Here is an 18,437-nt window from a genome sequence, read left to right as displayed (position 1 = left end):
GATGAGCGAGTTTGCCGAGGTTGATGTCACTGTTCGGGTGGGGAATGCAAATGTAAGAATACAACACACCTCATTTGACCTCACACCCGAGCCTCGGAGGATAGGTGGTAAAGTCAGCCCCGGGGGCCCGTCGCTGCCACCCCCACCGTCTGCTCCTAGTGTAGAGAGAAAGAAGGCCAGCCGGGCCACGGGAAGGAAACACAAACACGGCGCGGATGAAGGGAAGTCAAACCGAGGACAGGGACCCTTGGGATAATCCCTCGCCCCCCCGGCGGTGGGATCCAGCGGCCTCTGTCTGCAGTGGAAGAGAGTGTTGTGTGTCTCGCAGGAGACGTGCCAGGGATCCCAGGGGCCTCTGTCTACAGAGGAAGAGAGTGTTGTGTGTCTCGCAGGAGACGTGCCAGGGATCCCAGCGACGTCTGTCTGCAGTGGACGTTGTGTGTCTCACAGGAGACGTGACTGCTAACTCCTCACCTCCGAGAGCAGCCCCCAAAGCCTGCCTGCGGGTGGGTGACAGGAGGAGAGCCATGCTTGCAGCAGAAACCCTCCAGCGCCTCGGATCCCAGCTGGTGGTCGCAGGGGACACCGGCCCCCGTTCGTGGTGCTCTCCCTTGTCTGCAGCTGGGGGCTGCGGGGGTCTTCCTTCGCTCTCTCTTGCATGTTTTGTTTAGAGGGCGAGGTGGGCTTTATTTTCTCCGGGCTTGAAAGTGCTTGGTTCGTGTTTTTTCCTTTGTGACTCAGGCCAGTCAGTGAAATGTGGCTGGCTAAGGTGGAGGGTGAGGAGGAAAGTGGTAAGGAACAAGAGAGTGTACACTTGGGCAACATAGGCAGGCACCCAGGGCAATGGTAACTTAGTGTAGCATTCCTGTTTCGAGCCGCTGTAAATGACAGTTGTTAATCTACCTGAGCCCAGCTCAGTGTAGTCATGTTATGGACCAAAGAACGGAATAAAACAACTGATGTTGACAGTATTTTAGCATGCATAAATGTGACTGCTGTAGCTCGTTTCCAAGTGCACCCCGTTTTACCAGGACAACTGGTGTGCAGAGCCGTAAATCTGTTTGGTCCAAATCACACAACTTGCTCAACTGGGGAAGCCGAGACTACGCTCTCCAGGGCCTCAAAAAGTGCAAGTCCTCTTCGTAAATAATGTACATTTTACATGGTTGAGGGAGAGAAAGTGATACGCTTTGTTTTTCCTCATAAGAAGGAGCGCGTGGCTTCTGCGAGTTTATGTACATGGAAGATTCCAGAGGTGAGGGGGTGTAAACTAGAACATAAAGTTCTCCAGACAAAAGTGAGGGAGGTTTGAGGGTTTCAAATCCTGTCCAGTGATGAGCAGTGCTCAGGTGTGAAAAGAGTAATGGTGCACTCGTGTGAGGGCCATCCCTAGTGATTAGCACTGCTCTCAAGCGTGAGAAGCACGCCCAATGAGTGACTCATGTGAGTGTCACGCCTAGTAACTGATTGCTTCTAGGAGTTGATGACATGAGGGGTCTAGGTGGAGATGGGGTAGAGATGGACATCTTCTCAGCCTTTCTTCGTGTCATTGCCCGGTAGTCACTAGTGTCTGGTAGGCCTGCTCGGCTCTGGTCGATGGTGGTTTTCCCTTGAGCGTAGCACATGCCAGGGGTGTCCCGAAGGTGTCCCTTGGCTGTCAAGCAGATACCTGCTTCATGTATGTGACTGTGGCTCACAGGTTCTGTGAGAACAAGCCGAGCTGCAGAGGTGATGGTGCAGGTCTCTGGGTCGACGCGAGAGTTCTTGTGTGTGCTTAAAACCCCCTGATTTGAATCAGTAGCTGGTAGTTGCCAGTGGGAGCCCAATGGGTGAAAGAGGAAGGCGGATGTATGGGTGTGGTAACTTCAGTAGAAAAGGTAGTCCGGATTCCTCTAAAGCAAGTGGGGTGTACATGGCCATTAAGTTCTACTGACATACAGAATACACTTTAATTGGGCATGACGTGTAGTGGCACTTCTATCATTCATGCTGAACATATATTCTATACATACTCCCTATGGCTTTGGTTCAGCCTCCTTCTGCTTGTGGCTTCTTTGGTTCAAGAACCTTCAGACATTGGCTTGAAATATTGTCAGTCACATCTTGGATCAGCCACAGGAGTATTTTTGTTTCATCTTCTGTATGAGGGACTATTAGATTAAGCTATTGACATTGTAAATGACACTGCCATTTATTTATCTGTTTTCAAAACCAACACATAAATAAACAATTTGTCATTTACAATGCTAATAGCTCTAACTTTGGCAAAGGCAAAACCGTTGCATTGTAAATGCTTGTTTCATTTATGTAACATATTGTTTTCTACTATCTGTTACAATTCTTTCCCCTTTCCCAGTCTGGGACCCCTCTATCTATAACGTTCATTCACCCAGGTCCCAGTGACTATTAATGGGTTAACCCTGTTTTTTATAACGCACTTTCATGTTGAGCCCCCTGTACCAGTCTACCCTTGTGCTCAGTCCTGTGTGTTACCTTGTCCTAGTACTCAACCCCTTACATCTGATGTGCCTGGCTACCAATATGCACAATTACTTGTGTTAGGTTTTCACATTCATCCTTAAACAAGCCACTAGGTTGTGATTGTGCAATGTCAAATATGTGTATTTAGTTGATTTAATAACCTGTGCCATTATTGCTTGCCATGATGTCGCTGGGGTTCATATCAGTAGTTCACTGTTGGCGTCATCACTGCCTAACATACATACGGTTGCTAAGATGTTCCCTTTTTTCTTGGCACTTACTTTTGCAGAATGTACGTTTATTGTACTGGATGGCAAAAAGTGGTCAGATACTGCATGCGCAGATGAGGACTGTATGGTGGGCGACGTCAACTTGTTCCTCACTAACCCCGAAGATCCAACTCTTGGGGAGATCGAAGTCATGATCGCCGGTAAGGGGCACCCTGATGCAAACTGTGACTTTCTACTGTCTCCTTAGAAGCATTCTGTGACATGTAGGAACCTTTTAATTCATGGTAACCATTAGTCTGGGTTGTATGTTATTAAATCCACTAGATAAGCCCAAGTTAAACTATAGACAATTGTAAATGTCAGACCATAGTTCTTGTATTTTAGGCGTGAATATAGAGCCCATAGTATTACTGATAAATCCGTGGGAATGAAAGCGATCAAGTCTTCAAGGTCCCTGTCAATTTTTATAAAATACCTCCGCCCTGCTAACAATCGGGATGCGAGATAAAGTAAAAACGAATTCTTTATTAAAAGGATTAATGGGCTAATTCATTTTTGGCCATAGTTGAACACTATTTGAGCCCCTTCTTGTGTTATTTGCGATAGCAGAGCCTTAAACATACTCTGGAGTAGAGTTTGGCAGAATGATGCATCTTCCATAGTGTCACAAATGCTCCGTTATGTGCCCTTTATAGTTGAGGCAGCTGCAAGGTTCCCAGAGGCTGAGCCTCAGCTGGCCACCAGGTTCCAGTGACCGTCACCACACACTGTTTAGGGTGAGGCGAGTATCTCTCGTTCTCTCTACTCGGGACTGCCATGCGAGACATGATAGTCTTGGGTAGGTAAATCGCACAGTGGCATCCACAAGCAAGGAGAGAACTCCCCTTGTGTCGAGGCCATTGCTTTTAGGTCGAGCCTAGTGCAGTGCTGCACTAAGAGATGACCTTTTGGTATCGGTCTGCAGTTTTCAAACACTCGTGCTTGTGGTGGCATCCAGCGGCACGCAGGGGCCATCTGTTTCCAATTAGCGTGTTGTGCCTTGTTTTTAAATATGTTAACTTACTTACTTCACTTCACTTATGTTCTATTGTTTTTTGTACCCCTGCTTGTAGTTTCACCTTCTAAGTGTTTCAAACTCCTCTTTGCTCCTTTCTGTTTGTGTTTGTTTGTTCTGCTTCAGGTCCATATCGAGAGGACAACTAACTTTGCTCTGTTTAAAACTTCACTGAATGTTCATGCATTGGAATTGGACAATCGTGTAACCAGTTATTGATTGCTTGTGCTTTTAAATTACGTGCAGCGCTTTGGACAAAAGCGCTATAATACATTTATAAATTAAACTACGTGATCACTTCTTCCTTGCCCCCTCTGGATCTGACTGAGTGACATACCCACCTCCTTGTAATTTGCCCACTTTACACCTTGTGAATACCCTGGGGTTGATTGGTGCCCACACAGTTTTCGATATGCGTTCTCTCTTCACCCTATGACCCGTATCTACTACTGAGTGACAGAAGCACACGTTGATCTTCAGCACTTAATATTTTGAAACCTTTCCACCTAAGTGATCCTTTCTCCTTGAACTCTGTGAGCCATGCCTCCTGAGTCTGTTGTGCACACTGTCACCAGCACACTCTGCACTTTATGAACCGTGCCATTGACTGATTGGCGCCTGCTGCACTAGACGTGAGCGAGCCAGCAAATCAACAGTGAGAGGCAAGCCATAGACAGCCCAAGGTTCTGGTGTCACTTTAGGAGTCCGTGCACGACCCAAGCCTTGAACATATTGGCATGTAAATCATGCAAGAAACATTGTGTAAAAATATGATAACGTCTCTTCAAAATGCAAAATAGTGTATTTCCTTAACACGCAGAAGCATTTTGCCGTATTACATCAGATTTTACTGCTCCATTAAGAGATACTTTTAAGAGGGATCTTTTTAAACAAGAATTAAAACTATTCCTTCCCCCGCCACCAATGCTATAAGTGAACTAAGAGACAAGTTATTTGTAGTGCATCCCTATGTGGCCTAGTATCTTATACCTGGAGGAGCATTAAAGTCTATTAAATCAAACACAAGAGGGTTTGGTATTACACACATCCTGAAATCACACATGTGAAGGTGCTCTTAGTTGTGAGAATGAAGAAACAAGCATTGGCATTGTGGGAAGTTGACCTGGTATATGATGTTCACTATTCTAGTGAACACCTTGCACCAGTCCAAACAACCCTTATGGTGATGGTTGTAAGTCAACCTTATAGACCAGCTATCCTAGTGGTAGCATGGACAGAACAGCCTTAGGCTCAAAGACTCTTGAGGGCGTGTAAAGCCAGCTGTTTTACCATATGTAACCCCTTGAATACCGAATGAAAGGACACCACACAGGATATATATAAAATATATAGGTATTTATTCACTAACACACTCCTCTGAACTCTTTATGAGATCAGAGGCAACAACACATAACAAGTTACTCTTAGAAATACTTTAAATAGCACAATTTACAGTTAGGCCCTAGGGGCGCGTAAAACCATATACTAAGTAAGTGGTATAAGAACCACGACTCGGGAAAAGGAAAGGCCTAGGGCCTAGACTATCGCAGGAGCTACACTATCTGAACCTTAGGTTAGGAGTAGGAGGCCCACAGGCGGCGCGTGCAGTGTCCGTACACTCATGCGAGAGTCAATAGAAAGTCAATAGGAACTTAAAAAGGTAAGTAACGAAGATTTAGTACACTTCCGGTCTAAATAGGAAGATACAACTAACAAAACTAGACACTAGGATAGTCAATCCCTACAGGAGCTCAGAAGTACTCGCGTTACCTCACCCACGGGCTGCGGGTGCATAGGTGTCAAAGTGTGTCGGGTTTTCTCGTTGATTCCTATGGAGCCTTGGAAGAAGATGCTGCAGGCGACCAGGAGGAAGATGTCAGGGTGGATCCAAGGGTGGATCGGAGTTGAAGAAGACCTGAAAGCAGAGGGGACAGCGTCTAGGTCACTAGCCAGTGACCGGGTGGAACCAGGAAGGAACCAGACGTTGTCGAGGAGCAATCAGGTGCTGTCGTGAAGCTTGTCTTTGCAGCCACGCGGACCAGGAGGGGTCGAGGACGACCAGGTGCTGGAGATGAGCTGACCTACGAAGGTTCTCGCAGATGGAGGGGTCGACTTCAAGTTAGGAGCCAACAAGCCTAAGCAAAGGCAACCCAAGCAGGATACACAAAAGGCTTCTGGTGCAGACCAGGGGGGTCGGAGGTACTTCACCTCTTCAGGGAAGCAAGGGCCAGTCTGGAGCAACCAGACCAGCGATGGATTTTCAAAAGGATCGTCGTCACAGGGCTACTAGCCAACTGGCCAGCAACCGGGACAACGCGTCGAGCAGAACACAAGCAGAAGGGCCCCACGCAGATCTCGTGGAGTGTGGAGGGCTGGTCTTTGGTGCAGGTGGAGCTCGGTGTCGGGGTGTCTCAGTCCCCAGGGCACAGCTTCGAGGATGCCTAAGGAGCTGCGCTGTTAGCAAGTTGAAGACTTTCCAAGTTGCCTGGGTCCACAGGTTCCGACGCCTTCTACGGGGCTCATCTGCGCTGGAGTCTTGCAGTGGGGTCAGAGAGGTCCGGGAGTCGAGGTCTTGTCAGGCTCTGTGCTCGCGTTCCGGCGGGAACGGGGACAAAGCAAGCCGTCGAGTTGCTGGATGGTGCCTGGTTGCCCAGGGTGGTCACTCCTTGGCCACAAGGGAGATTCTTCAGTCTTCAGCTCAGGTGAATGTCGAAGGGTCCAGAGTTTCGTTTCAAGTCGATTCCAGGATTAATCTAAAGTCCTGGGGTTCAGCTCCTACCTTTATACAACTATAAGGGGCTGGATTACTTTCTAGGTCCCTCCTATGGGTGGGACCAGGAAGGTGGGTGGTTACACCCCCTTTCCTTTGTCCAGTTTTGCGCCAGAGCTGGAGCTGGAGTGCCCCAGCACCAGTTTGAACTGGACTATGCATGTAGCACCTAGTGTGCCCCAGGCAGTGTCTCAACCTATTCAGCCCTCCCTGTCCCAATAAACAAAGTCAAGTCCTGTCTGGGGTGGTGCTCGCACCTCTGCAGGCAGGAAACCTATTGTCCAACCTCTGTGACTGGAAGGACTCCCAGCAGCAGGAGGTCAGACTTGTGTCTGTGGCAGCAGCGTCCATTGTGTGAGGCTGGGGCTCGGGTTAACTTTAACCGGGATAATCAGCAACAACATGTCTTCTCCCTCTAGAAGGGTGGAATGCTACTCCCGTCGCCAGAATTGGCGAAGAGGTAGTATTCCAAAGCGTATGACACCTTACACAACATGTTTAGATAAAGCCAAACCAACGTTAGCATTCAACCGCGAGGATTATAATGCACTTAAGAGTATATGGTGTGGCAATATCATAGCTATAAGGACATGATTCCGCAAGCTGCAGACAGGCTCAGCTCATGCTAGAGCACCATCTCACACATAACCAAGCACTCTGCCTCCAGGATTGTTAAGGCCTGCCATAGGAGTGACTTATAGGTTACTGTGTGTCTATATTTAAGGGTAGATATAGGAATACTATACCTAAGCAAGGGGTGATTACACGACCTTGCCCCAGCTGAGTGATCAGCCAGTTGTGTCAGTTTGAGTGGCCAGCCAGGGGTAGCATAATACATGCTGCAGCCCCTGGTAGGCCTTGGATGCACCTATGCCCTGGGTACCTATAGTACACTGTACAGGGGTTCATAAGGTGACCCAATTCCCAATTGGAGATGTACCTAAGGTACATGGAGTCCATTTTACAGAGAGAGCAGATAGCCTGGGGTCCTGAATAGCAGGATCCCAGGCCAACTAAGTCGAAAACCAGCTAAACACTAGGCAAAAAAATCTGGGGTAACCATAGTCGGGTATCCACCTTCCTACAGGCATAGCCAATAGGTCTCGCTTTTGGGACCTTACAAGTATTTTGTTGTTCAGCGCAATATTCTTGGTGAAACAACATCATCCGTTTCATGGTAAACACTTATAAGGTCCCCAAGGCGAGACCTATTTGCTATTCCAGTGCTTGTTTATTCTGCAGGGAGAAACTCATACTCTGGAAGTTTGTTTTTGCAGAACAAAATACTTTGCAGAGGGGGCATTTAAACATGGTGCCAACTTGCCAAAGGTTCAGTGCCTTCAATGGAGCTCCTCTGCCAGGGGAGTGGTGACCATAGCCTTGCTGACCTGTGGGGTCTAGGGTCTCTGTGAAACCTCCGGGTCTTTGGAATGTCTCAATTTTGCCTATATTGTGCACTGCCAGGTACCATAACCTATACCTTCTTTTTTCAAATGTCTAGATGCTCGATTCATGTATAGCTCTCCATCTTAGGTGCTGAATTTGTGCTTTGAGGATTGGTTATTATTCGATGTTTGGTATTTTTGACGTAACTTTAGATGGTTTACGCTGGAATATTGAGGAATGAACAATTGGTGTCTTTTTCACCAGTTTGATCTGTATTCATCTTTAACCCTCAAGTAGCTCATGCAAAAGGATGGCACAATTCAATCAGCGCCGTAGCTTTTGCAACCATAGTTAAGAAATATTTGGCTCTATAATGTGAACAAATTGGAATCTGCTAGTATGGATCGATTGTGTTGTACGATTCAATTCTGTTGTCCATGAGGGTGTATTTCATTTTGTCTGTGCCTTGAATTTTGACAGAATGACTGCGAAGTGATTCGTAAATTCTAGACGTCAATTGATTCAATTGAAAATGATGTTGTATGAAATGTTGAAACTGTTCGATTCAGTTGTTCTCTTAATTTACACATTTCAGAGGCATGATAACTTTGATTTGAAATGAATACTCAGCATTGAACAAGATCTAAAATTAAAATAGACCTATATGCAGAGGAACTACATGAGAGAGCAGTTTACATGTTATATATTACTATTATAACCTTTCTCTGTATTTGTGGGCATTCCCAATTATTATTGTTAATTTAAGCAGCAACCAGCAAGGTGAAGCCCAATTAATTCCCCACACTCCTTCAGATAAGTAGTCTAAGGGGACTGGGGCGTTTGGAAAATGAATGTTTCTGTGGTCAGTCTAGCATTTAGATCGATCAGTGTAGTGCTTATTGGGCTGATATATATACCCTCTGCGACATAACCATGGGGATCTTGCCGGAAGTGCGAGAATATCTTATTGCCTCACTGGCTCAAATCATACAGGTTAGTAAAGATGTGTGCGAATATGTGATTTGTACTGGACTTGATACTACTGTCTGAAAAGGGCAGTTAGCACCAGTGCGATCATCCTCCGCCATGTATGGATGCAGTCCATAGGATTTCCTGGAAACATACAGGCCTTTTTCATGAATATGTCTTTTGATGGCTCACTGCAAAAAAACAGATTCTGCAATGGCATGTTCCTTGGTCTTTTGAGTTTCCTCACCAGTTTAGGAAATTCCAAGGCTGATTCAGGGGGCCAGCGTATATCCAACATTGGTATCCCCTGGCTGCTGCTGCAACCACACCAGTCCTATCATGGCTGGGATGAGGATCTGGAGGCAACATGCAGGTCTAAAGGGCATAACTCCTACCAGTCCCTTTCTGCTTTGGCAACAGCTGTCAAGCTGCTTTAGTTTGACCATTAGTGGCAGGCAACATCTGTCATTTTTACCCATTTTCACGTCTAACAGATGAGTCCACCACATCATTCTGTCTGCTCCGCCAACCCTTCCTCCACATTAGAGCGAATCTCAGGGGATTACATGTCCATTTTATTGCAAGAAGTTCAGTTTTACTTTCTCAAAGGAACCATCAAGAGGGTTCTTGGCGCAGAAATAGGATTGCTACTCTCCCTATTTCCTTTGTGCCATTGGCCCATCTTAGACCAAAATCTACTCGAGTGGCAGAAAGAAACCCGATTGCGCTGTGCATGGTGCCGTTCGTGATAATTGCACAGTGTGGACAGGCACCTAGCACTGAAAATCACCTGAACTGCATTTTTCTAACGCACTCCGCCGTTTGCGGAGCTCCGCATAGTGCGGCGGAGGTTTTTTTTGCACTTTGCGGAGTTCCGCGAACTCTGCTGACTTCGCTCGGGCTTACACGGTGCATGCTTTTATATTATCAACACAGGCGCTGCCCTTAATCACCCATAACGTCCACACTACTATCCCACGCAACTCTTCTTTTACTTGCCACCCAGACCTTCGTTTCTTTTCAAACAGGTGCTAGCGCACACAGGCCAGTTGTCGGGGCAGTATTCACCCCTCCGCACCGGATAAATTATGCATGCTTTTATATTATCAATTTTGGAAAAGGTGATGGACAGAGTTTCTGAATGATGCAGAATACTCTTACCAAGTCAATAGATCATGGTTTTAATCCATCACTGTTTTTTAGCTCACTGCACCATCCCAGCTCAGAACCTGGCTATATGCAAATTAGTCTGTTCCTGTCCCAATGCATGATGGGAACAGGGCAAACCAAACTACCAAGCCAATTCTTATACTGGGAAGGAAACAAGCTTCCGGGGACCAGTTTCTGGCATCACAGCCTTCTTCGGCCCGGCTTGCTCGGTATATGCTGTGCTTTTTCTACAATACCATTGGGAGACGCAACCAGGCGCTGTATAAGTTTGAAATTTAATTAGCATTGAAGTTCAGCGGCGATTGAGTTTTGCCATTTACAACCAGTTGCGATGTTAGGTTTTAAACACAACCAGTTCCTGTTGGGAATATACAGTATATTTCAGAACACAAACAATCCCAATAGTTTTTGGGGACATTTGTATGCATTTAGGCTTCTCCGAACACTGAATTTTGTGTAGGATTGTGCCCAAAATTAAAAAAAAAGTGTAAACAGTCTCTCCCCATCCTCTCCCACACACTATCAAAAGTCCACATGTTAATCGTCCTTAGCAGTCCAATGCTATACTGCAAGGTAGTTACGTACACCAAAATAAACTAACATCTATGCCCATTAGCAAACAGTAAATTCCCTAACTACTACCATATAGTAAACGCTATTTAAAAGAATATTATCAGTTATCGTGATTCGTGTGCATTTTAAATACATTTATGCTGCGTTTTTCTTCCCAACAAATGGTTTGTCAGCTTGATGACTACGTTTTACTTTCTTTTTTTTTATTTCAGTAATTTTTATTGAAAATAAAGAGCATATTTACATGGTACAGGGTGAATCACATGGGGGAAAGGAAAGGAAAAAAGGTAGGGACCAAGAAAAGGCGCACGGGGGGGTGGGGGGGGGGGCAAGCATCGTCTCGATTGGCTTATAACAGTTTGGCTCGTGACAGTCCATTCCCCAGCTTGCTTCATCTTCTTCTCGTCCGGCTTGCACGTTTCAGGTTTTCCCCCGTGCCCCCTTGCATCCTGTCTGATTGTCTTTTCGCACCCCTGGTGGTGTGAAGAGAGAAAGAAAAGAAGAGAGGTGTGGGTATATAGAGAGACAAGAGAGAGAGATAGGCGCATTATGTTGTAGAGTAGGGTGCGTGTGTAGTTTATGCAGTATTGTCTATTCGTTTTACTTTCTATAGGAAATTTCACATCTGGCTGTTTAAGGTACAGTATCTAATCTCTATTCTACACATGTCACTGTAATAAAGATAACAATCTTTACTCTCAGGTTACTTTTATCTTTATTGTACTGTCAGTGCTGCTTTCAGGAGATGTGCAGTTGAAAGGCTCACACCAACCCAGACTCTCTGTTTATTTAAAACAAGCATTTGCAATGCAATAGGTCTCGCATTTACGCACGTTTGAGCTATTGAGATTGATAATGACAATGCCTTTTATTTTTGTTTTAATTTTTTTTTTGGATCAAATTTGTTTTTATTGGCTTCAGCCAAACAATACAACACAGAATGCAATTCAATAGGACCCTTCACCCCCCCTCCTCTAGCCGCTCGTATACCCCGCAGTCTTGCGCCATAGATGTTTTCATTTTTAAAACGGAAATAAAAGGCATTGTCATTTACAATGCCAATAGCTCAAAGTCGCATAAATGCGAGACCTACTGCATTGCAAATGCTTGTTAATGTTTTGGGGCTCTAGATTCTTAACAGAAGGCCCACAAAGTTGGTAAGAGAAATTACCACATGGGCTCAGGGAACAGTTCTTGTGTCCCTTGGGTTCATCGGTATCGGCTGACTCCAGCCCCCGAAAGAAAGAAAACAAGAGAGAAAGCATGGGCGCACTTCATCTATGCCATTATCACCCTGTTGAGACATTGAGGAGTGCAAACCGGATGGTGTCTGTGAATTTCCCCAGTCTAGCAAGGTTCTTCGGTGAGTTAGCAGACAAGCACAGTTCTGAGTCTTTTCTGTTCAGTCTGATGCCATTGGCCCAGCACAGGGGAAGGAGCAGATGTAGGTGATCCCTGTCATTGGTAAATAGATACATAATGACATAGAAAGGGTATACATGTATAAGGAATATAATAAAGAGACTAAGCACTAAGCAGTATCGAGGTCCCTTGTGTTGTGCAGAATACAAAATGGAATGCAATGACGTATTGGGCAGAGCAGAGGTCCCTTGTATTACACAACGGCGGTGGTTTAGACCATCACAGGTAATGAGATTGTCAGTAAGTGAGAATGAGCGATTTAGATTAAGAGTGAATGTGAGTGAGAATGCACACAAATGAGAGTAAGGAGGTCTGAGAGTGTGAGTAAGAATGAATGAGAGTAAATGAGAATGAGAGGGACTGTAGTATCATGTTTGCAAGTTTGTCATTGGCTCTGGTATACTGAAGGTCATTATTGTGTAATAGAGACACCCAAGGGCAAAATACTGCTGCTGACATACTTGAGGCAATTCATAGCATGTGTCAAAATACTGGCACACTGGGGATAGTTCTTGGCATAAAGGGCAACCATGGTAAAATACTGATATTGGAATACTAGAGGTTATTCACGGCATGTAGGGCATCTGTGGAAATATACTGGCATACTTAAAGAAGTTACTGGAATGTGGGCACCAGTGGTAAAATGCTGGTACTAGCACACTGGAAGTAATTCTTGGCATAAAGGTGAACTACCTGGCATATGGGAGGGTGGCAACCATGACACAATTCTGGCCCTTAATCTTTTTTTTTTACGTAAGGGTCACATATGATATATGCATGGCTTAAATTGCAAAATTCCAGTACTGGCATATTTGATGTAATTTTTGTATATAAGGATTATGGATTATAGGGGCACACGTGACAAAATGCTGTTCCTGGCACAATGGAGGTACTTTTTGATATATGGAGCAACCAAAGCACATTTTGAAAATAACGGACTACAACCCTCAGCAACTTCAGGTTTCATTGGGTTAGCTTACCATGAAAGGATCTGAATAATGAGTTCCCTGTCAGAGTCTGTCATTTCAGCAAATTTTTGAGAACATTGTACTTAAAAATGCACCATTTCACCCCTTGTCTTCATTTTTTCCCAGGGGGAGAAACCCCCATCAGAGATCTGACTTACTCACTTCCCTTGCTCACTTCAATTCAGGGCAAGTATTATCCCCAAGAATTTTACCCAAGAACTTTCAAAGATCAAGTTAACACCATAATGTTGGTGGTATCTAAATTAGACATGTTTACTAATAATGCAAATATGGAACTTTAGTGGTGTCAACTGTTGTAATGTTAGAATCATTTGACATGCCTTTCTGGAAAATAATCAGGGTTATGATGTCACTTCCTGTGATGCAATTAAGGTAAAAGGGTATATGATATTACTTCCACTAGCCCTGTTGAGGGGTCAGCATTGTGGGCTCCTGGTTGAGGCACACGTGGAAAGCTCTTACGTGCCACTTGAATATCATTACAAGGAAGCGACCACTGGACGTTATGTTCATGCTATACCCAGCGCGTGCTGCCATCCGTCTCTCTGTAGGGCCTACTTGCACACTCACCATCTGTGGGTGTGCCATGTAAAATCACCGCCTGTCCGAAACACACTCCCTACCCAGATGTTGCTTTCCAGACCTGAAGAGGCAGTGTTGTTAGACTTATTCAGGTGCAAAATTAGTAAACTGTTACAATCAAAACTACAAGTCCCAGAATGCAATGAAACAACATCTGTAACCTGGGGTAAACCAGTTATTTCCGGCAGGACCGGTCGTGCCAGAAGTTAATGGAGTCTCTTAAACAGTTAAGCCTCCGAAGCAAGGCCCTGCTTCTTCGGTGCCTCTGGGGTCTATGTGTGCGCCACACCATACACAAAGGGTGAGAACCATGCACAGCGCCTCGCGCACGCACACTCGGGTGGCGAAGTCCCATTGTAAGTGAGAGGCTGAGCTGACCTTTGGGACGGAGACACCCCCTGCAGACCAGAGGTACCTCGCGTTATCATCGTGGGATTGGGAGTAAGAGGCGGGTCTTTGAGTGGAAACCAGCACTTAAAAGGAATAAACACAGCAAGGGAAACAAACGGCTGCTAAGGAAGCAAACACTACTATAATAGGCTCTGGGATTCATCTGTAAGATAGAGACCAATGGGAGAAAATGCACATTATTGAGAAATGAGACAGAGAGAGGGCCGTCACGTTCTGTTTGTTCCCATTGCTCTCATGCTCCTGCGATAGGATTTTCATTTGAGCAACACAATTACAGACTGTGGTGTCAAAGGCATAATTTGATTAATTTTGCATAGCAAGCATAACGTACAATGCCAGAAATTACGCAAGATCATACAGCATGATAAAAATGGCACCCTGCTATAATGGCAAACAAATTAGATTGCAAGCTCGATGCATGTGTGACGTGGTCTAATGGCTAGAACGACCGACTGTGAAGCGGGGGCACCGAGTTCGAGTCTTGGCGGGAGGCTCAACATTCTGTGATTATGGGAACATTACTCAATGTCTCTGTACCTAAAATGTAATGTATCAGCAATGTAACTGTTGCACATACCTTTGAGTGGAATTTGCACTATATAAAACTGTGAAAAAATGTATATATACAAAGCTCACTCTGTTACAGTGCTTCTGATTAATGTACTCTAAAGATAAGCGCTTTATTATTTGTAAGATAATGATTCATTCGCTGGGGGCAGAGTGTAAAGCTTTGTTTCCTGCTGGCATTCCTCAAGTACAAGCAGCGTGTTAGCAAAACTAATAGGTCTGGTCGAAATGTGCTAATAACTGTTGACAACAAGCGGTACCAGGGTCTGCTCCATGGAGTGGGTCTTGATTTCCAGCCCAGAGTCCATGGTGAAGCCGGAGGAGGAAGACGAGGAGACCCTGCTGCTACTGCATGGTGAGGTGGCCCTGTCTCCTCCGTGCCGCACTGGACAACTTCCCGGTGGCCTCCCTGGGCTCCCTACGGGATAAAGCGCGCCTCTCCTCTTCGCAACGTGTGCAGTCGGAACAGGGAGCGTACCTCCGGCCAGCGAGCGACACGCACCGTAGCCGGCCACCGATGGAGGAAGCAGCACCGCTGCTGAGCAGTGTGCGCCTGCAAGAACATAGTGCTCACCAACTACATAACGCCGACTGTGTAACACCGCAATTAAAAGGTTCAGTCGGTGTGGGCGGTCAGTCACAAAAGGATACAGGGCAGTAACAAGGAGGGACTAAGAAGCCTCATATTGAATTGGAAGCCAGTGTTTACCATGGACAATGACACCAGCCAATGGAAAATATGGGTGGAGAGTGGGCGAGGCTTCCCCAACACTTCCATAACATACCCTACTACAGCATGCCTCGCAGAGCGGGCAGTGCATGCGCGCTGCAACGCTAGGCTCAACCTAAAAAGAGGTAGGAGTGCATTTGCAGTAGCTTTTCTGGTACAGCTAGCTTAAAGGCAGTGTGGCATTTTCAGGTGTTTTTTTTTACATTAATAAACAGTTGTACTTATTTGAAGACAATTTATTACTTATTTTGTTTCTTACATAACCAAAGTATTTGGGGTTACCAAGGCTTTCTTTCGCATTTTATCTTCTACTACCTTCATATTTTCCTTGCTTCGTAAAAAAAAATTCTTACTTATGCTACTGCTGTGATATTTTTGAACACAAATATGAATCTAACAAACATTATCATTTGCAATGCCAGTAGCTCAAACTTTCACTAATGCGAGACCAATTGCATTGCAAATGCTTGTTTCATTTAGACATTGGACCCCTGGATCTGTCTTTAGCCTCATCTAAGGCATCCGTGTCTCCTTTGCCACAGATTATACTCTTGGGGCCAGATGTAGGTAGGGTTTTACCGGTCGGTAACGGCCGAATTTGGCCGTTACCGACCGGTATTTGGCATTTGATATGTAGGGGCAGGTAAACAGGGAAAATCGGTAATTTTACCGATTCTGTAAATATACCGGTCGGTAAATTTACCGACCGGTATATTTACCGAATCGGTAAAATTGATATGTAGGTGGGACTCTTCTGAGTCCCACAAGGCCTACAAAATCGGTATTTTACCATCAAATTGTATTTGATGTTAAAATACCGATTCGGGTGTGCATGCACATGTGTGCATGCACACCTGTGCTATATGACAGGCAGACCTGCCCTTAGGGCAGGTATGCCTGCCATATGGCCCCCGAACCTTTTGTGGGGGTGCTAGAGGGTGTCAAGGTGACACCCCCTGCACCCTTGTCAAAATCGGTATTTACCGAATCGGTAAATACCGACCGGTAATGCCCCATTCATTCCTATGGGCTTCAAAGCCCATAGGAATGAATGGAGCATTACCGGTCGGTATTTACCGAATCGGTAAATACCGATTCTTAACGATTCGGTAAATGGAACATCTGGATGTTCCTACATACCCCCACTTCTTATTTACCGATTCTTAATTACCGAATCGGTAAAATTCGGTAATTAAGAATCGGTAAATAAGTTTTACCTACATCTGGCCCTTGGTCGTTTCTTCCTTCTTATGTCCCAAAGGAGCATTAGGTGAGGTGTCTAAATACGCCCACTTTAGGTTTCCCATAGTCTATCTCTGACTGTAATTATTTTTTTTTCATCTTTGAGGTTGGGCGTGCTGGTCTTCTCTTCCACTGAAGGAACTTGAGGTGAGGGTTCAGGGAGGAAGGAAACAGTTTTCACTGTTGCGCTGATAGACCCATTTATGCTGATATAGATTTTAGACCATAGCTTTGAAAGATCTGGTCCAAAGCTGACCTATCGGAACGAAGTTGGCAGCATTATCAGTAGTCAAATCGTCTGGATCAACAGGGGATTACCATGAGACATTTTTTGTTAATACGCCTAATCTGGCAGTATCAATCTAAGTGCCCAGTAGATGAAATCTCACCCTTTATATACATTGGGCACTCGCCACTGCCTTAGAAAATCTGGCAGGAGAAGTAACAATTTGGCTCATGATAAAGTAATCTGTTCCCATAGCTTAAAAGCTGTAATTAATAATTCTTGTAACCCTGGTTCTCATCAAGTCTGGGTCCATTATTGCCTGCACTTTGCAGTGTCCACAAAGGGCTAAGGAGGGCACCTTTATCCTACTCATTGGCTAGTTTAAAGGGGAATTGACAGACTTAGTATGAGGATCCTGATGGGAACGTGCAAAAGCAACCCAGAGCAAAGAAAAAGAAGAGCGCCCGGCTGTAAAGGGTTCACAAGCGCACAGTATGCATCACAGGGAGAGGAGAACGTGTCGGGCTCTACACATCACCTTTGCCAGAAAAAACAAGACTGGCATGGGCTTCAGAGGACAAAGGACTCAGGCATGAAGTGCACTGACCTGAGCAGTGGGGACAAGTTAAAAAAGCATTGGTGCATTCGGGAAAGTTCAGCTTATATTAACAAGCCAGCCAAGACCAAAAACAATAATCAATGATAAATTAGAAGTGTATGTACTTAATAAAATAAGTGTAAATTGAGACAATAAGTACTTAACATTATCTCCAAGAAGAAAGAGGTCAATCCTTTGATGTAAAAGATGTTTACATGAGCTTTACTGTGATTAGTTAACAGACTGTTTGGGCATTATGGGGCCTTTAGTTTTCCTTATCTCAGATCTACAATATGTTTAAGTGTTTTCACGTTTGTTCTAACATGGCTGCTTGTTAGACCTGGCACAATTGGCGTGGGTGTCCCTTCCATATTTTGCTGTTGTCTCCTCTGTTTTTGCTGGTATTAGATGCTCCGGGCGCTGTGCCACTGCCATTCAGTGCCACAGCGCGAATGCTCCCTGTATAAATGTAACTGCGAATTGGTATATCCCTGATTGGCTTATTTGGGTTAACCGTTAGTCAAACGTAGGATGTACAACAAGCACATCGCGCATGAAAAATCCTCCTTCTTTTGCGTCACACTGAACAATGCAAAAAACCGCCCCAAAGAACTCTTCAACATTATCAGACAACAAACATCTAAACCAACTCCGGCTGCTATTCCGGCCTCTAAAGAGCTATGCAACAAATTTGCTAATTTCTTCAGCGATAAAATTCTAAAGATTGAGCTCTCACTGATGGCACATCCACCCCCATCAAAGACCTGCCCGATACTCAGTAAAGATGATGCAAACCCACCCAGCCAACCTACCTACAACTGGCTAACCTTCACTCCCACCACTGTATCTGAAATTATTGAACTATCCACCGGATCCAAACCCTCATCGCACCTTGAAGACCCCATCCCCGCACAACTGGCAAAACAACTCAAAAACTCCTTAGCCCCCACCTGGACTAGGATCATCAACAGCTCGCTGGAAACAGGAAACATACCTGACTGCCTCAAAATAGGCCAGGTAACACCACTAATAAAAAA

General features: G+C 45.2%; 1 protein-coding gene across 2 annotated transcripts in view; it reads left to right on the top strand.

Moving 5' to 3' along the window:
• The window catches only part of NAT9 (N-acetyltransferase 9), a 125,426-nt gene that overhangs the window by 35,924 nt on the left and 71,065 nt on the right, over positions 1 to 18,437 (top strand). For both annotated transcript variants that reach the window (XM_078654473.1, XM_078654474.1), the window contains exon 3: positions 2,771 to 2,911. In XM_078654473.1, coding sequence (XP_078510599.1) covers positions 2,771 to 2,911 — 141 coding nt within the window. The remainder of the gene's footprint in view (positions 1 to 2,770; positions 2,912 to 18,437) is intronic.

The sequence above is a fragment of the Lissotriton helveticus genome, chromosome 7 (genome assembly GCF_964261635.1).
Source record: "Lissotriton helveticus chromosome 7, aLisHel1.1, whole genome shotgun sequence".
Lineage (NCBI taxonomy): Eukaryota > Metazoa > Chordata > Amphibia > Caudata > Salamandridae > Lissotriton > Lissotriton helveticus.
The sequence above is the reverse complement of the archived record's forward strand: the minus strand, read 5'-3'. Positions and strand labels throughout refer to the sequence as shown.